The sequence below is a fragment of the Xiphophorus hellerii genome, chromosome 4 (assembly GCF_003331165.1).
Source record: "Xiphophorus hellerii strain 12219 chromosome 4, Xiphophorus_hellerii-4.1, whole genome shotgun sequence".
Classification (NCBI taxonomy): domain Eukaryota; kingdom Metazoa; phylum Chordata; class Actinopteri; order Cyprinodontiformes; family Poeciliidae; genus Xiphophorus; species Xiphophorus hellerii.
This window is the reverse complement of record NC_045675.1, coordinates 13,990,103-14,014,605: the sequence shown is the minus strand read 5'-3', so window position 1 is coordinate 14,014,605 and position 24,503 is coordinate 13,990,103. Positions and strand designations below refer to the sequence as shown.

Below are 24,503 nucleotides of genomic sequence, written 5' to 3'. Positions count from 1 at the left end.
ACTAGCGGTTTGTAAAGACAATTTTACAGGGGAAGGAGGGAGAGGTGAGGAAAGGACACAGATATAAAGAAGTTTCCAGGGAGAGAGAAAGAGGGAGAGGATCCCTAGGGACACACTGTGTTCTGCTAATCCACATAGCGATATGGATTATAGACCGACGGGGGTGGACTGCAGAGAAGAAGAAGAAGGGGAGGGTCTCCTCTCCTTAAAGCGGAAGAAAGAGTGTAGAGCTGCCGACCCTAGCAGGGGGAAAGGCAGGGATTTGGGGGAAGACGGAGGCGCAGGTCTGGGTCGTAGGGTTGAGCGAGCAGACATGTCAATGCACTGCCTGCATAGTACTCTTGTTTCCCAGGCTAAGCAGGGGTGCAAGCGTGTGTGTATGTGTGTGTATATGTTAGCTGGGGGAACAGTGAAAAGCCTACCTATTGCCAGCTAAGTGTGAGTAATCTGCTGCGGCTCTGAAAAGAGAGGCCGAGGCCTCATTCACTCCATAAAGGAGTTTAGAGGTGGATGGATTTAGTGGTCGAGACCATTGTCAAAGAACTAAAAGCAGCGATTCAGTACCGGGCATTCTCATCCTATCATTAAAAGAGACACATGTTGAACTTTCACTAAATAAAGATTTAAAAATTGCCTCTGATCGACTGTATAAGGAAAAAATAGTTGTATTAAAGAGGACACACTGATCGATCACCTGTACTTTAGGCAGATTCTGATAGCGCCAGGCAATCTTCATGGCATCCAAACTGTCCTGGGGTTCACCAGTCAGTCTAGGCTGCTCCACAGGTTTAGGAACAGCAACATCATCCAATATAGGGGCTGGAAGCTCCTAAACGAAGAAAGAATACAACATTGGCAAACATAAAACAGCTTGAATGTTTAATTTAAACTTTTTAAACGACAGACAAACCCAAAAAACAAACTATTTTGACAGTCGCATGATAAAGACAGCAACTCTAGGTCAAAAAAACATTTTGCTATTTAATTTTCTCCATCTAATTTTTTTAGTCTTACTATTTTTTTTTAGAATTTTGATGACAGAGGTGAAAAGTTATTTTGTATTAAAAGAAGGGTAGAAATGGCTTTGAAACAATAATGAAACATGAAATATACACTTGTACAACCCTGAATTTATATATTACCCGAGCGCAGAGACACATTCCAATGGATAGCTCAGTAAGTAGAGAACTAGATTAGATTGAATGGTTCAATTATAATTCTAATCAGATCTACAATCTAGTCAAAGAAAAGAAATTCCATTTTTAAACCATATTTCTAAAAGATTAAGCCTAGATTTCCACTTCAACTATAAAATGTGTACTGTTGTACTGAAGGACGTGAAAAATGCACACAAAGTGGATCAAATATTTCTAATCCAAAACAAGTTGAATTTGTGAGGAATTATCTATACATTTACTTCTCTAAAAGAAGTACACATTTACTTCTTTAAAGTAAATGTATACTTTTTACTTCTTTAAAGTAATTAGTGTGTATGTTTCTTTTCTCCTAAAACTTTACTTAACAAAAATCTGTGGAGAGGATGAGTAAAAAATGTTTTCCTTGTCTGTATGATAAACAAAATAAAGTGGAAAACATAAAAGCTCTTAAGAAATTTACAGGAAATCTGGTCTTTGAGCAAATGTCACATGGAACTGCCACAGTGCTTTTCTTTCTGCAACTTTACATCCTTAGGAGTTGTGGACATGCATCTTTGTTCATGCTAATGTAATACATAGTGCAAGTTTAGCATCTGGAGATTACCATGCTGCAAATAAACAAGTGCAAAATACTAAATAATTTGATACGTCCCCAGTGGGACTACCCCTCTCTTAATAAGTCTTTGATATACAAAGAGAGGGTGAGCCGATGAACCCTCCCACTATCAATCAGAGGGAGAGAAGCACCCCTCCTCTTTGCTGTTTGGCAGGCAGCTTCTGCGAACTGTGGTCCTGTTCATGGATTGATATGCCGGGAAACATTTCAACAATGCCAGAACCATACCACTCTCGACCTCTCAGATACCCCTGTTGACCCTGACACATGTTGGAAAGAGCCACAGCTCTGAAAGAAAATACTCAAGAAGTAGTTTCCAAGATCTTTACTTGAGTAAAAGTTAAACAATGTAGATTTTGCCAGTTGTACTATACTAAAAAAAACAGCTACTCTTGTATCTTATGGAAAAACTTTGCAGGGTCAGAAACTTCCTCATTTAAAAAGCAGAGTGTCTCATCTCCTACCTGTAGGATTTCATCAGGGTTATCTTGAGCTGTTGCCACAAAGAGTTCATGCCGACACACCACTCCCTCTGCCAGAAAGTACTTCAAGATCATGCGGGAATAGCTGTCAAATCGGTCCTCCTCTGACAGAGAAACAAAGACGAGAACCATCAGATTATCACATGAGAATGACAAAGTAAACGAGGTCAAAGAAAAACATAAATAGCTTAATCGGGTCACATAGTCTTCCTCTTTATTATTTTGAACACCTCAACCTAAGTCCAGCAGTTCATGCCCACATCACCGCTCCTAACTGTAATCGATGTAAGGACACCTTCTACCTGCCTTCTGCAGGCAACACATGACGTAGCAATCAACATGGCACATGGGTGTAGTTTTTACACTGAGATTTGACTGTCAATGTAAAAATTCACATCTTCACCCCTTATGCCAACATATTACAGTATTCCTGTCCACTTTCACCAATCATGTCCCAAACTGGTAGCACAGGAGTAAAGGCAAGTGGGAGACACCTGCCTTAAGCATTTACCTGGCTCTTCCCACACAACAGAAAGATACCTTGGTGGTCAGGACAACTGCCAAGAGGAGAAAGAGTGTGAGGAAGATGGTAGTTGTCATCAAAACAGTTCCTGACACCTGGTTGCTTTGAATCTCTCCATTTTTGGTTGGATTCTAATGGCAGTGGCATCCTTTTCACCTCTGTACTATGAGGGGCATTCGCATAAACTCTTTTTGAACTTCAGAGAAAGTTATATTTTTAGAAGGAAAATCCCAGAAGAAATCACATGACAACATGAAAGAAGTGTGTCTGAGCCATTAAAAGGAGAGGTAAAATCCTCTAAATGTAAAAATTGCCCACACAAAGGTAGTCTTTGTATATTGCAGGCTTTCAACATGACAACCCCACTACCCCCTCATCAGCATCATCATTATTATAGTCAACAGAGGAGGGCACATAGCTCTACCCAGTATGCCACTGCTGTTTCCTGTCACCGTCACTAGTTTAAGATTCCATAGGCCTTTCCTCACAATGGCAAACAGTGGGCACACGGACAAAGACAGCAGTGACAGCTGAGGTAATGGGCATACAGCTGACAGCTTGGGAATGACATCCTGATGTGTCATCCTCGGACATTTGGAGAATTTCCCCAACCTCCCTCCCACGTTCCCCGATCCGCATCCTCACCTACGGACTTCGGATGGCCCAGGAAATTCCACGGCTCTTCAATTTGTTGTCGGCGGGGCTCCCTGTTCTCTTATTGATGGGTTTTTAGGTCAGCAGGCCTTTGTGGCTTTCAGCAGGCCCCACAAAGACTCCCAGATGGGCCCTCTCAAGATGGGGCCTATTGTGGTTGTGTTTCTATGGGAGCCTTACAAATGAAACCTCCAGGAGTCATTAGGCTGTTGAGGCAGGGGGTATGAGGAGGGGGCTGGAGGTGGTGGGGTATAGGAGCAACAGGGGGTGGGGGGTGGTTGTGTCTTTGAGGTAGATCGGTCACTCTGGACAGTCATAGGATGATTCCCTTCACTTTTTTTGCTTCTTTTTTTGCTCTTTTCTGACTAAGGTTGCATAAAAGCAGGATGTCTGTGCTTCATTTGCCTTCAGTCAAGGAAGTGGGAGTGCAAGTCTCATGAATCATATCTGCTAGAGCTGCAGGGCAAAGAGACAAAAGATCTAGGTCAGATGTTTTCCTCTTATATGTCTTAGGTCCTTGAAATGTTATCTTTAAATTACAGTATAAAAAAATGAAGTGAATAAAAAACAATTAGAAATAAATTTTACAACATGTTCCAACTATAAAGTCTGCTAATTCAGTTTCAATTCAGTAATGTTTATTGTTTAATGTTTACAGACTTAACTCTCAACAAAAGTCACCTAGATGGTTCAGTTTAGTACAATATACAAACCATCTCAATACAAATGAGGGATTTCATAAAGTGGATGTCAATTATTCAAATTGGACCTCCCAATACTTAATAACAGCAGCTTGCTATGGACTACTCTTCTGTCGAGCAAAAAAAAGATGTTTTGAGATGAACCAATATTTCATAAGCTGACTGCAATTCTGAACAGTTCCTTTAGTTACTACACACTCCACCTGCGCTCACTGTCACATCCTTGTAAAATTATGTTGTTTTCATACTGAGTAATCAATCGTAATTATAGCCTTAAACAAAGATTTGACAAAGATTCCCACGATCAGATGTGTTTGGAAATCAGCAGGTTACAGAAAACTGAATTTCTATTTTTCTTTTCAAATAAATGCATCAAAACATAAAATCACAAAGGCATCAAAAAAGTGCATCAAAAGTACAAAAGAGTCATTTTGATGCACTTTGTATATTAAGTCAAATATTTGGGAAATATGCTTTGGTGCATATGTGCATCTAATGCTATAATTCCTTCATTTATTGAGAGGTTCAAAACTACTGGTTCTACCAAATATTCTGAATTTCTTCCATTTTTATGCATTTTAACCCTTAGGAAAAAATAGCAATATGTCTAAATCAGAATTGGAAAATTAGATTAGAAAAAACCTGATTGGTGAATTTCTAATTAAAACTAACACTTAAATTATTTAAAAAAAAACAATTGCAAATCCTTTTGTTTATGTTCGTACACTGCTAAACAATCTGTAAGCCATCTCTGTGTTGCTCGTAGAACTGAAATAAAATAATGTAAAACAGCTTGAAGTCACTGAATAAGGTGGCATTTAAATCAAAGAAGCATTAATCTAACAAAGGAACAAAACCATAAATGGTCAACATAATACAGACTAAGCAGCTTTGTTTCTCTGCTTGCAGAAACACAAGAGATCCTTAGACAGTAGCCATACTGAAGAGATCCCCCCTCTGGGTGACAAATCAGGACAGACAGCTCAAGACACTTCAAAGGCAGACAATGACCAGTCTGATAATTTTATGTCTGTGTCTCACAAACAGGCCGTCACGGCTAAAGGGGCAGACTGTAGCAGACGACACAACACAAACAAACACACACTCCAAACTCCCCACACTCCACCCCACCCCACCCAGGAAAAAACACACACATCGTGCACATATGCCACTCTTTCAGAGACAAACACAAGAGAGTGCTCAACACACACACGCATTTCACCTTTACTGTGTCTCTCATTACCAGATGAAACCAACCGTACATTGATTCACAAAATGGAAGGGAAGAACGCATTAGTGTGTAATCACTGACTCCTGCATCGATTGGGGGGATGAATTAAAGGGCAAAGCAATATCATCAGTTGGTATAGGCCTTGGCTACACACAAATTACAGCTTCAAGGGGAAACATGACTACCTTAACCTCACTGTCCACCAGTGCATATAGCCTAGCCTACAATGAATGATAATAATAATAATAACACAGTGGAAGACATTTAAGCCCCTAGAAAACCCACTTGTGATTTATGTTATTCTGAAAACTCCTATAAAACATCTGCAGAGGAGCATATTAATGAAGAAGCAACCGAAAAGTGTGAACACCTGGGATTCTAACAGGAGACCTTCAGCTTATTAGTCCATTTTCTCAGTCTGCTTGAGAGTAACACACTTACCGCAGAGCCTGTGGATGATTCCTAAATAGTTGCCAATTTAGGTTGTAGGAATTTAGCTAATGTGTTGCTGAGGTTTTAAAGACTTTTATGAAAATGAATCTTTATCAAAGTATCATCAAAAAGAAAGCTATAAGGGACTACAAACAGGAGAGTAGAAAGCAATTCAAACAATATGAAAAAAGTAATTGCCCCCTACGTCTGATAACAGGTTGTGCCACTCTTGGATCAACATCTACCATCAAGCATTTGCAATAACTGGTGGATATTTTTTGGCCCCTGTTTTTTGCTATTGTCGATGATAATGGAGGGTTTTGGGCCTGAACATTCTGTTTAAGAGGATCCAACAGCATCTTCATGAGATTTTTGACTAAATCATTCCAAAACCTACTTTTTATCCTATTATCTTTTTTTGAGAAACAAAGAGGTGGACTTGCTGGTGTGCTTCTGATCACTGGTATGCCAAATGAACTAAGGGGCCAAAGTTTAAGATCACTACCGTAAGTTGTCAAACACTCTTCTTCACAATATTAAGAATTTATGGTTTTGTTGATTATGTAAAGCCAGGCAGGTCCAGCAGTAGCAAAGCATGCTCCAACTATGACACTACCGTTACCACCATGCTTTTCAGTAAGTCTGATGTTCTTTTTCTAAAAGCTGTCTTAGTTTTATGCCAAATGTAATGGAACACACAACTTCCAAAATGTTCTACTTTTGCAGTATCGGTGTACAGAATATTTTCCCAAAAGTCTTGGGAAAATATTCTGTCTTGGGGATCATCAAGATGGATTTGATGGCAAATGTTACAGGAGTCTCTTTTTATTGTTATTTTTTGGCTCTGGTGGCCTTTATTTGATAATGAAGTGACAGGAAGGCGGGTCGTGAGAGAGGGGGAACACAAGTAGCAAAGGTCATCAGGCCAGGACTTGAACCTGTGATGGTTGCGTCAAGGACTGAGGTCTCTGTACATGAGTCACATGTAACTTGAAGGAATCTTTAAGTTATTTGGTAAGCAATGGTTTTGCCTTGAAATTCTCTAATTGGATACTATTTTGCTCAGTCACAGCTTCACCACTGTTCCGTTTTTCTTTACTTTTTGTTTAATACCGCTCACTGTGGTTTAATGGAGTCTGAAAGTCTTAAAAATTACTTTGTAACCCTGTTCAAACTAACAAATTTCAATGCTTTTCCTATTCATTCTTGGATTTCTTATCAAGAATGGATAAGAAATCCATTCTTACACATTTGCTGAATTATGAAATATTCAAATAAAGGATACTACTATTTCTACTTAGTTCATTTTTGGATTTGTTTTTTTGTTGTGGTATAAAAAATCTATACAAATTATTGCAAACACTTAAAAGTCAAAAGACAAACACATTTATAGCACATGTTTATTTGAAGTGCTAAGTGAAGGTTTTTTTCTCCTTTTAAATGCCTTAAATAAAGCTAAGAATTTATTTATTTTTTTAAAATCTACAACAGGTTAAAAAATACACATTGTTTTCAGGTTTGATCCTACAAAAAAGGAACAAGAAACACAATGGTAGATTGTAGACAACAAATTGTCTACTTGAAAAATGTAAAGAGAGACTCACCAATGAGAAGCACTGTACCAACTGCTAATCCACCACCTGTAGGGAGTAAAATATATTATAACATTATTAATATCTTTCTACACACACACACACACACACACACATATATATATATATATATATATATATATATATATATATATATATATATATATATATATATATATGCACACATAATCAGAAAAATCACATTTCAATTCTGATTTGTACGAATATTATTGTGGCTAATAAAAAAAGTCATATTTAAACAAAAGTAAGGAACTGGACGGCGTCTTGATTATATTATTCAACAGTATACAGACTTAAAGGATATTTCTTGACACTAGTATGGCGAGAGAAATACTTCAATGAAACCTTTTTTTATAAAAAAAAAGAAAGAAAAAAAAGATCTGCAATAAATAATGATAATGCAATACGAGCACTTTTGGTTCTGACAAAGATCCATCTTACTGCTTTTAACTCGTGATGTGTTGAAAATGTGAAGGTGTGGGTTTGTTTGCAGCTGAGTATATTCACTCTGTCCAACGTTGCATTAAAATGGCTCTTAGCCTGTGCAGCAGCGGGACACTGACCGAGCAGGTAGTCCAGCGACGTGACACCGGTTGAAACTAAGAGCTGTCCGTTTTGGACCGAAGGTCTCGTCCCGGGTATAGAGATCAATTTACTCCTTGTTTTCTTCTGAAAGCTCGTACAATTAACCTGTAAACGGTCAGCTGAGGTTTTACCCACACTGTTCACGGGAGCTGCCATATTGCTACTGATGACGTCAATGTTGTGGAGCATGTTATCCAATCAAAGAAAAGTCCGGGGCAGGTCGACCAATGACAATCTTGTTTGTTACTTTGCTGTTTCAGGAAGCTGTCAGGAGGAGGCTGGAATTGTTATTGTGAGTGCATGGTCACACTTAGCGTTGAGCTGTAATCAGAAAAGATCCACAGATATATGTAAGTTAACAGCTGCTGCTGTAAGTTTATCAATATTTGCTTTAAATAATGTTGAGTTTATGTGTTCGTCGCAATTCCTGGAATCTAATCAAGGCTTAAAAGCGGCTTCTCACTTCAGGTTTTGCACAGAAAATAGTCATTTTCGTTTAGTCCTTAAAAGATTTCGGTAATCTGTGTTTATTTTATAATAGGTAAAAGAAACATAAAATTGAAAAATGTTTTAGAGGATTTCAGAACAATTCGATTTAAGAAAAAACCGTTTTGATTTGGGATATTCGCCCAGAAAATGGTTTATTATTGTTGTTTGTAGTAAATTATTTTTAATGAAGTAGCTAAGTAGGCACTGAAAAAAAGAATAAATATTGATGCCAAATACCTTGCTTTTAAACTAAAATATGCCTATTTTGAAACAGGAGTTTTAGGGAAAAAAAGAAAATACAAAATATGGGGAGATTCACAGGTAGACTTTATTGTGTGCTTTGGATCACTAGGAGTAGCCCAAGTTTCTCTGAGCTTAAGGTCAGGTCATGTCCAGACATTGTTGTCCATAATAGACTTGTAAAGAACATAATGTACGAGTCATCAGCTAAGGCATGTCACTCAGGTCCTAAAGTAACCTCCAACACACTTAACACCTCCATGTTTTACAGTCAAAATGATGTTCTTTTTCTGAAATGTTGTTAGTTGTACCCCAAATGTACTGCGACACACGTCTTCCATAAAATCTGCACCCCTCTCTCACATCAATGGACAAAAAAATTTATTTTAGTCTCCTGTGGATCACAGCTGGTACTGTGCTTTGCTAGCATGCAAGGGGTTTGTCAATTATTGTTTCTCATTTGCTCTTTAATTTGTTTGGAAAAGAGCAGTATCAAAATCTTTTGGATCTGTTAGTCTATTTAATGTTGTTGAACAGTTTTTAAAGAGATTTTTTGTTTCCACAGATCTGACAGTCAACTGGCTTAACTTAAGTCCTCAAAAACATAATTGATCACATTCAATTTATGTTTTACACAAGTGACAGTCAAGTTTTATATTTACACTTGATTTCCTGTTTGATAGGAAATTTAGTTTGAGGAGCTGAAACATTTAAGTATAACAAGCAAAAACAGAAGAAATCTCTTAGGACTAAACTACTGAGCAACTGAGCTGATAATGAGGTATGCAGCAATACATTTATGTTAAACATCAAAACTTCATTCATCAACCTCTTGGTGAAATATATTAGAACACTTCTAATATTCCACTTGTGTTTTTGGTTTTCTTAGACAGATTCCAAGGACATAGTTTTGGAGAGGAGGGCCTCAGGTTTTGGAACTTCAGGGTCTCATCTTTGATTTTGGCAGATGATGTGGTTCTGTTGGCATGTTTAGATCATGACTGTCTTTACTGTTCTCTGGAGTAGTTTGCAGCCGAGTGCAAAGCGCCTGAGATGAGAGTATCTTGGTGTCTTATCCTTGAGTGATGGTAGAATGGAGAAGGAAATAAGAAAATGGGAAGACAGACTTGAGACCTCGTCTGCGGTAAGGTGGGTGCTGTTCCAGTCTGCTGAGCCACATGCAAAGCAACCAATTTACTGGTTCATCTCTGTCCTTGACCTCACAGATGGTAAAATGGATCTTGAGAAAGAGAACAAAGTCCCGGATACAAGCAGCTGAAATAAGCTTTCTCCGTCTGGTGGCTGGGCTCACCCTTAGAGATGGGGTGAGCAGCTCCATCTTTTGGGAGAGAGCTTGGAATAGAGCTGCTGTTCTTTTGCATCAAAAGGAGTCAGCAGAGGTTGTTCAGGCATCCAGTCAAGATGTCTCTTGGGTGCTTCACTTTGGAGGTTTTTTCAGGCACCTGAGCTAAAAATTGGCAGACACAGACCTCACTGGAGAGACTTCATATCTCTTCTGGCCTGGACATGCTCAAGCTGAGATGGAGAGTATTTAACTGCATGTTGGACCTGTTACCATCATGATCCGATCACGAGTGAGCTAAAGATAATGGCTTAATGGATTGAAATTCAATGAAGGTATTACTTAGTGTAAGACAATGAACAGATCTTGGATGTATTTCTACAATAGTACCCAAAAACAAAAAGCCACAAAGATTATTATGCATAAAATTACTTTTATTTATTCTTAGACCTTCAAAATATACTATTTAGGACAATCACAATTGAATTTGAATATTACATAGTCCACTAACATTTCTTTTGGAGTCAAGACTGATCAGTGACATCCTTAAGACAGCTGTAAAAAGCTTTGTGTAGCAGAGAGGCCAGAGGCCATGTAGGATCCCAGGATGCTGTGATTCTCCCGAGGAAGCAATCGCCCAACTGCTCACTTTACAAACGCTCTCAGCAGAGGCAGTCCTGCTGTTTTGACAGCACTGTTGAGACTTATGCATGTTGACAGGAGGCCAAGGGAATATATCATGACTGACAACGCAGGGCATTGTGGAGAGACTATACGAGCCAAATAAGATGCTCTAACCGACTTGTATTTTTGAAAAGGAGATTTGGCTTCAGCAGAACAATAAGTGCAGGGATTTCTGCTAATCTGCATAGTATTGCGATTGATTAACAAATCTCTGCTGTACTTTTACTGTGCAGAAATATTTTTAGTGTCTCCACAACAGGCTTGAGTAATTGTACAAAAATAACACACCTTTTCAAATCAGGAGCTAGTGGGGAGGTGTGTTTTCTACTCTTATTATGTCAGCTGCTGTATCTGATTGAGCTAAATAATAGCAGCAGTCATAACATGTCAGACCTTTTCCTGGTCTGACTGTTTTGCTTTCTGCAATGTTCCTCTGCCATCAGTGTGGAATTGCTATAAGGAGTCCTAACTTTTTGTGTCCAGAGGATGCCAGATTATTATCAGCATGCACCAAATTTGTTTTGTTAACACTGAAAGAAAAGCAATAGTCTAACAGGGCTGGCACAATAAGCACAGGGCAGGTTTTGTTTGCAGTTAATTTTATCAAAGGATTTTCCCCCATTTTTCATTTATTCTGTGTCCCATAGTTTGAATTGCTTCATTGTGGTTTTCTCAGATGTTTTTGTTTGAGTCATATGATGTTTTGACATATTCAGACACATTCAGAAACAATCAAAATGCAAAACATGTTCTCTTGTAGAATTGAAAAAAAATTGCAGTCTAAAAATTGGGGGTGAGCTAAGATGTCTTTCACTAGTCAGTATTAAAAAATAGCAGCTAGTGTTGAGCTCGGGGCCATGGATAACCCAAACGCCTTTGTAAATCTGATGCAAGCACAGATAAGATCTCTGAATTCTTTCAACACAGAGCCAGCACCACACAATCTCTTGTGGTCAATACAATAAGGCTTAGTGACTGACTTTCCACTGAATGTAATTGGCTGGGGACTGTGTCAGCCCGCACTTCCTTTCACTTCGCAGCAGTTGTATTCATATCACTTGGCTATTATTTGCTCTGACTGACCCTTTGATTGTAGGTATAAACCCTGAGCTCCTCAAATAGCAACCTCGCTCAGCTGTTTCACGGCTGCGTTGCTGTTAGCAACAATACAAAGAGCAATATGGAGATCAGTCTTTTCAATAAAACCTTTGATAGAAGGCAGGATCTGGAGGGACCAGGATTTTGTACAAACATCGTCCTGGGACTTTTACATCTGTCATTCCCCATCCAGCCAGGTGTCTGTGTTTAAATCTTCAGGATTAACTGTGATTGCACTGATAGTTGAATCAACTCCCCCTCACCCTCCACACACCCCTTGTTGCCAAAGCTCCTCCTTTTTATACCTCACATTAAGATGAAATCAAGCCATGCGCAACAGGACTCACTCCCCACCCTCCTCTGCCTTCTGCTGTCCAGAGAAAGACATCAGAGGTGGGATTCGTCCCCACTCTGGTGTGGCTGCTTCTCCAGACTCCCTTCCATCTGTGATCCTCAGGGAGAAGAAGAATATCTGACAAGGGGCTCATAAGCCTCTTAGCCCCCCTGTTGCCCAGTTCTCTCTCAGCCCATGTTTTCCTAATTTAGTTGTGTAAGAAGTCCACTGCAAGGCCCGTGTGTGCTGTTTGGATTGAAATTCACTTTGTGGTCCTAATAGACTGGTCATGTATATCAATTAACACTACTCACTCATGGCAGGGTCAAACCTCTTGAGACCAGTAGAGGTAATTCCTTTCTGACTATTTCCTTATGGCATCAATGATGTGTGTTTAATTAGGTATCACTTTTGGTGGGTTACTGACTATGTTTCATTTTAAGTCCCTGCAGTAGTTTTTGTTTTAGCTTTACAAAGAATTGCACTGGAAAATACAGTTGACTCCAATCAGTTGGCCTGTCGATTTTCCATTCATCATCTCTGGTGTTTGATTGGCTAATCCATTAGTGAAAATTCAGGTTTTGCTGCCTGTTCATCAATTAATCAAAGCTAATAACTAATTATTGTTTTCATTTGTTTCAATCATCCTATTTAAATGCCAAGTTTTTGTTATGTAAAAAATTTGACCAAAAATATTTCAAAACATTTTCAACATGTAATGTGACATTTATCCTGTACAATTCAGCTGAAGAAATATATATCTGTTTGGGACAAAAAAGTAAAACACCAAAAAAAAAAGAAAATACAGTAACATGATTGCACAGGTGTGTGCACAACCATAGATTAGTACTTTTTTGGAACAACTTCTGATTCAATTTCAACATCTAGACATTTTCGGTTCCCACCTCCCATCAGTTATATTAAATCTGATGAACCTCAAACAAAGTTCAGGAAACCTACCTGAGGCATTCATTATGCAAGAGAACGAGTAAACCTTAGACAGGTTGCTAGTCTAGAATTATTTAATTTGACCGTCATTATTTTTCATCCGATTTTATTCCACTGGATGTAAAACTATTAACTCCATCAGGTGAACTCCAGTGCATGTTTTTGATTTGTAGTTAATGTTGGTTAGATAAAATCTCAACAATCTCAACAACAGGCATTTCAAACCTCAAAGAAAACCACCAATTGATAAATGAGTAAAATTGTTAAGACTTACTTGTGTGGATCTAATATTCACCAATCCAGGTCATAATATAAAGTCATTTTCCTTATAAATTTTATATAACTGGACTCTCATATATTGATATCAAACGTTTCCAGTTAACTCACAATTTAAGCTTAGCGGCAGCAACTCCCAAACTGCTCAATTGTTTCATCTCCCTGTATTTCTATATCTCTTAATTCACCTTAACCCAAATTACAGAAAAAAACACCAAACTATTATTTTCTATCCTCAAATGTTTTTAACCCATCTTAATGGAGCAAATTATTTACCTGCATTTTTGCAAAATGAGCATGTAACATTGGGCATTAAAAACATTCTGATGATTCGTCTAGTTTTGATTGCTTGAATGAATGAATTTGGGTTCCCTCAATAAGAGGATCACAAAGTTAAACACACAATGATATAATTCCATCTGCAACTATTCATTTGAAATGGCCCTCTTATCCTGACTGTAGTGCTGCGAGGTGACAGCAGGAGGCCAGCGGTCACAGATGGTTCTGCAGGGAAGGCTCCTTTGACTTTTTTCTCCTGTTGTTGTTTTCTCATGAACATGTTTGCCCTGTAATCCAGGATTAGCAGAGAGATTTTGTGTTAGTTTACAGCTGTAATACAACATGCGATTAATACCCTTTGCCCACCCAACACCACACACACACACATAAAGGGGGTATTCGAGCTGAAAGATAGTATTGGTTGTTTGATTCTTTGCCTGAGGGAAATTAGATCTAATAGATATTTAATTAGAAGTCTCTGTGTATGTCCAGCTCATTCTGAGTCCCAAGAGTAACTTCAGCTCATATGTTACTCTTTCTATGTAACGTACAGGTGATGCTTTTGTCCGTGCATATGAACACACACACACAAACACACACTATCAGTGACAGAGGGGGACTCAGAAAACCAGGCGGCTGCATATGGACTCTTGATATCAGTCAGTGGCCGTGTGATCTGGTTATGCAAAGTCTCCTAATCCCTACCTATGATGAATGCATGCTGGAATGGAGGGGAGGGGATGTGATGAAGTAGAGATATGAGGGCAGCTGTATGGGAGGCTGTCCACTGTGCTCTGTGAATGAGTGCTAACAAAGATTCCTGATCCCTGGTCTAGCAGAAGGAGGTGAACACTGGAGATCATGTCTAAGAGTGCATTACAGTACCATGGAGATGGAAATTCAGGTGAAGCAAGCTGAGAGTAAGAGGAAGAGGCATGAACATGCTGCCTTATAGCGCAGAACAGAGATTCACATTAACCTTCAGTCCACTTTCTTGCCAACAGAGGAATTAGAGGGCCAGAGGTGTTATTGTACCAGCTGGGGAAGTACTGAGTTTGCAGAAGAAATAGGAGTATGCTGGAACCGCAAAGGCGGCTTTCTTTTGGGTTCCATGCAGGGTATATACTGTATATATTCCTCTTCACCTGCTTGAGCCCTGCTACTCACAGTGTTTTCTGGAAAGCGCAGGGTTGTCAGGGGTGACTGTGGAACAGAGGGAAGAAGTTGTGGGGAAGTGAGAGGATGGAGTCTATCTTTTTGGGATCAAAAAGGATGGCGAATAGGCCAAAGAAACACATGAAAGAAAAGATGGAGAGTTTAATAGTTGAAATGCAGTTGGAATGAATGAGAGGGACCTGCGAGTATAACAGAGAGAGAGAGAGAAGAGTGGCGGGGGTAATGGGATTAGGGGTAACACCTTTGGCAGGACTCACTGAGCCACCTGACACCCGGTCTGTTGGGAACCTGGGGAGAAACGGGGGGTGGAGGTGGTGGGGTAAGGGAGAAATTGGGGGTCCTAATCCTTGTCCATCTTTGGGAAGTCATTCCCAGAGCTCTGAGGATTTGGGACTTTGGTTTCCGCTCTGCTTGCTTTGGTTAATAATACCCTGGGAGGGAAAGGAGACATGGCGAGAGAAAGAAGGAAAGAGACAGAAGGAATAGAAGAGATGAAGGAAAAGATTTCTTTACCCTGTGGAGGGCTAGCAGGACAGCAGCCTGAGAAAAAAGAAAGTGACTGAAGCAAGTACTAACATCTAACTCCAGCCGTATACAGTTGCTGTTTGTGTATGTGCAGGTGTGCGAGAGCTTTTCTACATATAGAACCTGCTGGACAGTGTGTAAATACTGGCTTGCTTTCTTCAGTTCATCCCGCAGGTTGAGTAAAAGTCAATAACCCAAAAGTGGTTGTGATGTTTGCTCAGAAGACCTATTCCTTGTGTGTTTAAATGACAGTGTTTACAGGGCTGTTGTAAGTGTGCCCGGGTGTTTTTGTGTTTCTATGGTGCCGACAGGAGCTGATAACAGCTCTAATGATCATGGCAGCACAGTCAGGGATGTAGCTGTAGACGGGGCAAGGCTGCCTGGCTGGATGTGTCACAGTTTCTGTGTTTGTCCATCACCTGAGCTTAAGGTGTTGATAGGTCCATCGTCCACAGGGTCAAAGTGCGGGACAGTTTTCTGGTGTGAACTGGGCACTCAGCCCCTGAGAATGAAACACTAAAGAATGTGCCATCTTAGCGGTAGGCCAACTGTGACAACCTTCTCCACACCTCCAGAAATGAAACTCCTCACAGCTTTAGTATTTTTTATTTTTTTTAAGAAATTTTGTAACTTTTGGCTGTTCTATTCCTTAGGTGGAGATGTTCCGTCATATGCTGGGGAAAACCCTGGGCCTCTTGGGTTACACCATCCAGTATGGTTGCATTGCACACTGTGCCTTTGAATACATTGGCGAATTTGTGGTGGTTCGTATTTACAAGATTACATCACTGATGCCCCTTTTTCACACGTTTTTCTACGCAAAATAATAACCTTTTTTTGTTGTCTTCATTCAGTGTTCTGGTCCTTCTATGGAGCCCACAATTGTAAACCATGATGTTGTGTTCTCTGAACGTATGAGTCGTCATCTTTTTAAAATAGAAAAGTAAGTAGGATTCTGTTTGCTGCACTGAAAGGTTTGGGTCTTGTTTCTAGCTTGCTCAAACCTTTTGACTCTGACCTCCCATCTCTAAAGACTCTTTGCTCTTGTGCCTGTTTCAGCTAACCAGTGGAATTTTGTGATCTAACTAAAATAACAACTTCTTTATTAAAAAATATACATGTTTCTCAAAAGAATGTGTTTTATGTACCTGGATATTGTAATGTTACCATTGTTTATATGAAGGCTATCTACCACTGTATTTGACTCTTAGATTTCTCTAAGGGAAAGACATGAGATGGCAGAATCATAAAGCTTGAGAAGAAGTGGTTAAAAAAGTAAATAAACTCCTAAATAGACATTACCTTAACTGTTCTTGGACAGCAATGTTGATATTTCCCTTCAACTAGTCCACTTCCACTATATGGGTTTTGTATCTCCATCTTGCTGTGTCAGATAAACATTTGAGGAATGTTTATCTGACACAGGGAGGAAATAGGTACATTTGTACGGTTCTTCAGTAAAGATTGTTAAATGGATAAAAACTCTGTATGGAAATTTCTCCGTCGTTGTCTACAGAGGCTGTGACTGTTTGTGGGAACCCCAGAGGGCTGAAGGGTGACGTATATTGAAGCGGTAGAGGCGTCCTCAAAGTGTCCCTTGTCATTGTGTGAAATTTGTGTACAAAACCAAACAGTCCACAACCATGTGACTGTGCGTCGACTGGTTGGCTTCGGGTTGAGTATGTGGGAGCGTTTAAATTTCCAAATTAGACCTTCAATAAGATTTTCCTCTTTACATTTGGAAATTAAACATATAATTGATAAGTGTGAGGGTTTTAATTCACTTTATTTTATAAGAAACAAGCTCCTGGTCCATTAAACCTTTAGTCAACAAATAGTGTAACTTACAGTTAATTCTTTGTCTTGTTTATTTGCTTTGTTTATTAGTTAATTACACTTAATTAATCTTGCTTTATCTTTCCTTAGCCTATTAATAAGTACAGACTGTTGGATTAATATTAACTGTGACTTCTTCTGATCGGTTAGATATTCCATGCTTGCTCTTTCATATTTATTATAAAATTATAAGAAATTACCTCTTCTTTGTCTATGAGTGCAGTTTCTAACACCATGGATGGCTCAATAATTGATTTTCAGATGAGTCAACTTTATTGATAAGCTATTTTGCTTATTTGATTTTGATAACTAGTGAGATTGGTTTGTTTCTGGTTTGTTTCATTGAAATTTGCACATATCTGCTACAGTTGGTTTTGCGAATATAACTGATAATATTCGAGTCACTGCATCATGTATTGTGTGTCATTACATGAATATTTGTATTTATTTGTTTTCAGGGGTGACATAGTAATTGCAAAAAGTCCATTCGACCCACAAATGAACATTTGTAAAAGGGTTATTGGATTGGAGGGTGATAAGATCTGCACCAGTTCTCCCTCAGATTTGTTCAAGACCCACACATATGTGAGTATCTTTATTCATGTTTTAGACACTGTCTTACCGCAAACAGCCACAGTTCAGTGTTTCCCAAAAATGAGGAAAAGGTACAGTTAAATAGAGAGTGAATGAAAAATGTGTTTAGTACAAAACACTTGATAGCTTCTCTCAACCTAAAATGAATGCTTATGCATAATGCAAAACTGTGTCTGAGTTGTTCTTTGTGTGACTATCGCAGTCTATAGGCTTTCAGAGTTGTTTACATTTTAGACCATGCACATCCATTTTATGTCAGTGGTCAAAATATCAGCTTTTGACAACACCTATATTTCCTAAGAATGGTGATAAAACCAGAGAATGAACAGGGTTTCTGCTGCCAAAACCACTGTCATTGCTTTTCTATTACTGCTCCCCCCCCCCAACACCCATAGCTCGGGCCCGCAATCTCTCTGAAGCCTGTTAGAGTTAGTGCCAGCCGAATGGACAGACTGATGGGTGGGAGGAGGGTTATCTGAGTGTGTGTGTGTGTGTGTGTGTGAATGAGTATATGACAGTCCACAAACCAAAGGTTGTGTTTATGTTGCATCTCTTTGAATTTACTTTGTATTTTATAGACTATGGGCAAACGCCTGAATAAGTTCAGAAAAATATAGCGCAAGGGCAGGCCTGCAAGTGACATTCATCAAATGACAAAGTAAATGCCTACTTCTACTATCTTTACCTCCACATAGAAACGATTGAAAAAGTGTATCATAATGCAGTGAAAAATGTTCCACTTTAAGTCATTTTAAAACTTTAAACTAATTTATTTGGGTTCCGGTAAATTTTTTTGAATTCACTCTGATACTGATTTCATGCATTCTATTCAGTCTTTAAGTGATAGACCAGTTTCAAACAGAAACAGGACTCTGATGTATTCATCAGAAACTTATATGTAGCTGAAAACTAGATGAGTCCCCTTGAACTACCACAATGAAATTGATCTGCACGTGTACCACATAAATAGCTAATTATTCATTTAAGGACTGTCTGTAAGTATGAATAAAACAAACATCTGTAAGCTGTAGTTGTTGGTGAAGCAAATTTTGTCTGTGGGTAATAATGGGTAAAATTAACCTAACATCCTCAACATATTATTCAACACACTCACTTTTATAACCCTAATTTTTTTCACATTCCAAAAACTTTTTTGTGGTGGCTTAAAGCTGCTACTTTTCTAACTTTCTTCAGATTCTAGCTGTGCTGGAGGGAAAGCTACCACAAAAGTGTTAGTTTTAGCTGATATTTTTTAATCCTGTCATTTTATATAGCACAATCAGCTAACATTGTTAAGTGTATAATCTTATAATTGTGTGAAAGTACGGATGAGTTAAACTGCTGGGTCATTCAGCAAATGCAGGAGCCTCTGTTCACACAATAGCTCCAGAAGGTATCCTCCCTCTGATTTGTGAAGGCTGCCATGAGCTTCTCTCTCATTAACTTTCAGTTTTATAACACTATAACAGAGCATTGTAAAAAAATTAAAAACATAAATTAGCTTAAAAATAATTTTAAAAATACATCCCCTGGCAAACAATATGGAATCACTGCTTTGCAAGAATGCTTAGTGAATTGTTTCACTAAATGAATAAATTCAAATCAAATATGATAAATGAAAAATGTTCCTTTGCTGTATATATTTAATATATATAATATATAATATTAATATAGCTTGTACATAATTCATTATGTACAAGCTATATATTTCTTGGTGAAATTTCCTATTGATCATACCTTCTTCCTCCATTGTGGATTAATGGGCTGAAACCATACTCTGAACTTGAAAATACTTAAATTTATCAGGGATATGACTGGTGTGTCTTCTGTCAGCTGTGTATGCGATTGTACAATTTACAAGACTATGTTTGTGTTTTGAGGTTCAAGTCTGTGTTGATGGTCTCTGATTTCAAAAGGATGTAAGCTCAGCTCACTATGGAGACAAAAAACAAGTTAAAGCATGCCGTAGTTCACTGCTTTTTTACATGTATTATGCATCTTAGTAATAGAATAATAGATACTTAAAGCATGTTAACGTCATCTATCATCAAATATGTGGTGTCCTGAATTATGTATTTTAACTCCTAAGAATATATTAATATTGTTTACCAGCATCTAGTCTGAGAAAATACCTCTTCATATAAATGTCCCCTAATGTAGTTTTTTCCTCTAGTGCAGAGAATAAATGTCCCTGTGTGTGGTTATTATGATGGTGTGAAACATAATATGTAGGCCTGTAAAGATGATTTTTGTAAGACGGTGTTAGACCCTGTCATCACCTCTTTTCTTGTTCAGACAGATAGACAGACGTGTCTCCTCCACCCCCAGAGATCCAGCAATGTACTAATTGCTCTCTCACCTTTTCAGAATCATTTCTATTGTGTCAAAACAATACCGGTTGATCTCTAATGTTACACCAGGGGACAGAGAAAGACATGCGAGACGAAACGTCAGCCATACTTTCTGTTCTCTGCTGTAAAGTTAGACAGAGAGATATGGTTGGAGATGAGCTGAATATTCATACACACTGTATTAATGGAAAGTAATTCCTCACCCCAATTATGTTAAAATAATGAACAGTGTAATGGCAAGGTTGTTAAACAGCCGTCCTCCACAGTGATGAGAGCTCTGGCTTCAGCTCTACTCGACCCATCTCTGACAAGCACACAATGCCTGGCATGGACCCAACCTGCTACCACAAGACTGCTCCTGTCTTTCCCATCCATTCTGCCCGGCAGTCCGCCGGCGGATTAAAGGAACTCCATGTATAAATACTTTAAGCCTGCGTTGAACTTGATATTTAAAAATGCTTGTCGAAATCTGTTCTAAGTCAAAAACAGACATTGATGTTCATTGAAGATAGATGACAAAGTACTTACTAATCTCATCTGTCTTCAGATAAACTCCCTAATAATAGGGTTTTGTGTATCAATTTCTGAAAGAGAATACAAAAATAAGTATCTGGGTACAACTGTGTTTTTAATGCTGAAGTTTTCCTCTGACATTTTTTTTTTCTCTTTTTGTGACTTACGGGAAGATGGTTTCTAGCTTTAGTTTTAATTTGCCATGATTTGAAAGGCCAAGTTTCAAAGATTTCTGTTTAATCACTTTTTAAATTACTGCCTGGTTTGTCTTCCAAGTATGCTTGTTTATACATTTTTGCTTAGATGGGAAAGTGTTGCCAATTAATAGTTTAATAGATGAGATCCTTTGTTTAGATCATTCTAACTGGCTGAAATATAAATCGAGAGAAATTACAATAATTGATCGTAATTATCTAGACTAAAGAGAAAACCACCTGGAATACAATTATTCACACCGCTTTACCTTTTCCATATTTTGTTACACTACAACCTTATTCAAAATTGAATTAAATTAATCTCTTTCCTCATACCAAATATTACAATATGGAGAGTGCAAAAAGACCCCTGATGGACTCTCAGATCATGAGAAACAAAAAAACCCTGGCATATCTTATCATTAGGCCTATGCCATCCCTGCAGTGAGGCATGATGGTGGCAGCATCATGTTAAGGGGATGTTTTGCAGCAGTAGGACTAGTGAGGTTAGAAAAAGATGAATACAGCAATGTGCAGAGATATCCTGGATAAAAACCTTCTCCGGAGCACTCTTGACCCCAGACAGAGGTGACTGTTCATTTTACATCAACACAAGGACCCAAAGCACACTGCCAAGATGTCAAAAAAAGTGACTTGAGCACCAGTCTGGGAGTCCAGATTTGAATATCATTGAACATTTCTCGAGATATTTGAAAATGGCCAAAAATCATCCAACCTGAAGAAACTTGAGAAGAACTGCAAAAAAGAATGGGCAAAACTGTCTAAAGATGGACAAATTAAGCTTGTGACATTATATTCAAGAAAAACCTGAGGCTGTGACACGTTGATTGCTGTGACATGAGCAATCAACGCAATCAAGGTATCTATCTTTGCTGATTTGGATACCTACAGAAGTACCAGTGAATACTTGTGTATTCACAACCTTACATAAGGTTATGAATACTTAAAAAAAAAGACAACTACACAGTAAAAAGAAAATTTAAAATGCGATAACACAATAGACCATTTAAATAAAATGTCTGTCTTCATCAAATACCTGTGCTGGTACACCATATGTGTATTGCTCTTGATGTGAGGTTGAGGCTGAAAATGGTCACACTTTGGTCACTACTGTTAAAGATGTTTTTGTATCTGATTTTGGAAACAAACCTTGAGAACTCACAAATTCACCTCACACATTGTTGTGCAAACACTTTGTCGATACAAACAAGCCTTTATTTTTAACATAAATGCACTGAATAATTTAAAAAAGAAGTGCCCTCCTTGACATTTGTTGACCAAAAAGCTATGTTTTTATAGATGAACAGAATCAAGAGAGGGTTTTCTAAAATAAATAAATAAAAAAGCCAAGTTATGATTTGGCAGATGATGGTTTGGCAGATGACAAACAGTAGCGTTTCTTTTTCCTGTGCTTGGGAGCCAGCATATGTTACCATGTTAATGAGGTGTAATGGTGAGAATCCAGCATGTTGACATATGGTTCTCAGATGACTCCTTTAATGATATTCATTTGTGTCGTTGTTAGTCAGCGAGTTGTTTACCTCATGTTAGGTCAACGTGTCACTGGCTTGTGATTATGTCACATCATCTGTCTCAATTATCAAATATGAAATGAAATGCAGCGTCCTGCATTATGACTGGGGAGCAATCAGAGACCGGAGTGATAGGAGGAAGGAGCTTGAGAACAGGAAAAGGCATGACATCACTCCACTGCTAGTTTCCCGTTTCCTTATTCACGTTGTTCCCTTTCTTCCAGAGGACTTTTGCCGTTAAAAAAGTTGGGCAACACAAAAATAGACTCGTGGATTGTGATGCCCATTATGACAATATAATGTGTTGTTGATCCTGTCTGCACATATAGGGGGACAGCACACTTAATTAGGGCCTTGACAAGCCTACTCTCCTAAAGTGATGAGATTAATCATAATTGGTGTCACTGTGAATTAGAGCCTGCTTGGATGACTGCCCCACTGGCAGGTCGGACCGCGGTGGAGACCCTTGGACGCTGCTGCTAGCCGCAGCTTAGTTTGCTCCCTCTTTCTCCCTCTGTCCAGCTATCTCAGGCCTCTCTCTGGCTTTGCCCTCCCTGGGTACGAGGGGCGCAGATCTCAGCCAACAGCCTAATGACCCTGTTTGAAGTTCTCCTAAGTCTCCATCTCCCAACCCGGTTTGTTACCCATGACCCCTCTCCTACGACAGTGCGGTGATAAAGAGGGATCGGCAAGTTGACGTTAAGATACGTGAGGAGGGAGGGATAGCTGAGGGGACTAAGTGGTGAACGGGGTGAGGTTTACACAGAGTTGCACTACATTGTGAGAATAATTTACTTTTATGCAGTCTTGAAGGCAGGTGGGGGGGGAATTTAAATCATATTTTACTTTAGACAAGTGTACATGTTAATCATTTTGTCAATATTGTGTGTGTAACAATGATTTTAGGTTCCAATGGGCCATGTATGGCTGGAAGGGGATAACCTTAGGAATTCCACTGACTCAAGGAACTATGGCCCAATTCCATATGCCCTGATTCGAGGTCGTGTTTGCTGGAAGGTAACACACAAATTCAACTTTAAAATTATCTTGGTTTGCAAAACATGCAGAAAGCCTTGGTGTTCCATTTTCTTATCTCAGATTGAAAATGAGCAAAGTGTTTGGAGTTGAGTCACTTTGCACTTATTGTTCTCCAATAAATCCCTCCATTATGGCCAAGTACTAATCAGAGATTATAGTCAGTTGGAAGTTTGAAACAAGTGTGTCTGATTGGCCGAAGCTTGGACAGCATATTGTCTAGCTTTCCATTCTGCTATGTTGTCATGTCACCGGATGTCATCGCAACCATGACCCTGGAAATAGGTCAGGCAACCTTCTGTCCATCTGATTGGATGGCAGCACTCCACTGGAGGCCCTGCTACGACAGCTGATGAAATAACAGGATTTTTAATGAGGTCAAATACATCATTAAAAGCTGTATTAGGGCGTGTGTCCAAGATGTGAAATAAAGTGTTTTTTTTTCCCTATAATGGCTTTATTTTTGTATTAATCAAATCTTATTTCTCCTTTAACTCCTTGTTATTCTGCTTTTTTTCCCCTTCACAGCTCTGGCCGCTGCATAGTTTTGGCACTATGAGTGAAACCCCGATGAAACGCATCATTAAAGCTCAGAGGGACTCAGACTCAGATTGACACACTCAATTGTTTATTTTTCTGTACTTAGTTTAAAACTTCTTTTTAATAAAATGGCTACATGGTCAATTTTCTTGTTGTGATTTTTGTTTTATTATGGTCAGACACATTTTAAATTCAGGTTTTCTTTTCTTTTTGGCAAAATCACTTAGTGTTCATACATACTTGATTAATGGTACTGCTTTAGAAGTACTAGAGCCCTTTGTCATCTGGGGCTTACAGTGTACTTATGAGAGTGTGAGCAATGTGTATAACTGAGTTCCTGTGGAACAACACATGCAAGAATTTACACAGGTAAACCTGAGTCACGCAATCAATATGCCTCACAAATAGAAAACTACAACACAAATCTAAAGGTTTCAGATCTCATTCCACTTAGTGTTGTGCAGATTTCTTTACATTTAATTTCAACGTGAAATGCACCCAGTATACCAAGACTACATAATTATGTAGAAAAGCTGTGCTC

At 38.7% G+C, this 24,503-nt stretch overlaps 2 protein-coding genes across 9 annotated transcripts in view; one reads left to right on the top strand and one right to left on the bottom strand.

The window, feature by feature from the left end:
• Positions 1-8,150, bottom strand: part of elp4 (elongator acetyltransferase complex subunit 4) — a 58,750-nt gene extending 50,600 nt beyond the window's left edge. Inside the window, exons 1-4 of the mRNA XM_032560197.1 lie at positions 7,973-8,150; positions 7,401-7,436; positions 2,238-2,359; positions 695-829 (exon numbers count right to left, since the gene is read on the bottom strand). Coding sequence (XP_032416088.1) covers positions 695-829; positions 2,238-2,359; positions 7,401-7,436; positions 7,973-8,150 — 471 coding nt within the window. The remainder of the gene's footprint in view (positions 1-694; positions 830-2,237; positions 2,360-7,400; positions 7,437-7,972) is intronic.
• Positions 8,151-8,250: 100 nt separating this feature from the next.
• On the top strand, positions 8,251-24,109 carry immp1l (inner mitochondrial membrane peptidase subunit 1). 8 transcript variants are annotated; one of them, XM_032560200.1, is made up of 9 exons: positions 8,264-8,364; positions 9,289-9,504; positions 9,613-9,872; positions 9,950-10,048; positions 16,000-16,110; positions 16,201-16,289; positions 17,641-17,767; positions 23,294-23,404; positions 23,951-24,109. In XM_032560200.1, exons 4-9 carry the CDS (start codon positions 9,950-9,952, stop codon positions 24,035-24,037), a joined length of 624 nt encoding a protein of 207 aa, XP_032416091.1. In that variant the 5' UTR covers positions 8,264-8,364; positions 9,289-9,504; positions 9,613-9,872; the 3' UTR covers positions 24,038-24,109. The 8 variants fall into 8 exon arrangements, with proteins under 8 accessions (XP_032416093.1, XP_032416096.1, XP_032416095.1 ...); XM_032560201.1 differs by having other exon boundaries at positions 8,292-8,344; XM_032560203.1 differs by lacking the exon at positions 9,950-10,048.
• The last annotated feature ends 394 nt before the right edge of the window (positions 24,110-24,503 follow it).

Bases quoted from the DNA above. Each gene is read 5' to 3' on its own strand.
- immp1l (XM_032560198.1), top strand. From the start codon at position 9,902: ATGCAAAGCAACCAATTTACTGGTTCATCTCTGTCCTTGACCTCACAG. The intron at 10,049-15,999 runs GTGAGCAGCTCC...TCTATTCCTTAG, and splicing joins GGCTCACCCTTAGAGATGGG to GTGGAGATGTTCCGTCATAT. The intron at 17,768-23,293 runs GTGAGTATCTTT...CAATGATTTTAG, and splicing joins TGTTCAAGACCCACACATAT to GTTCCAATGGGCCATGTATG.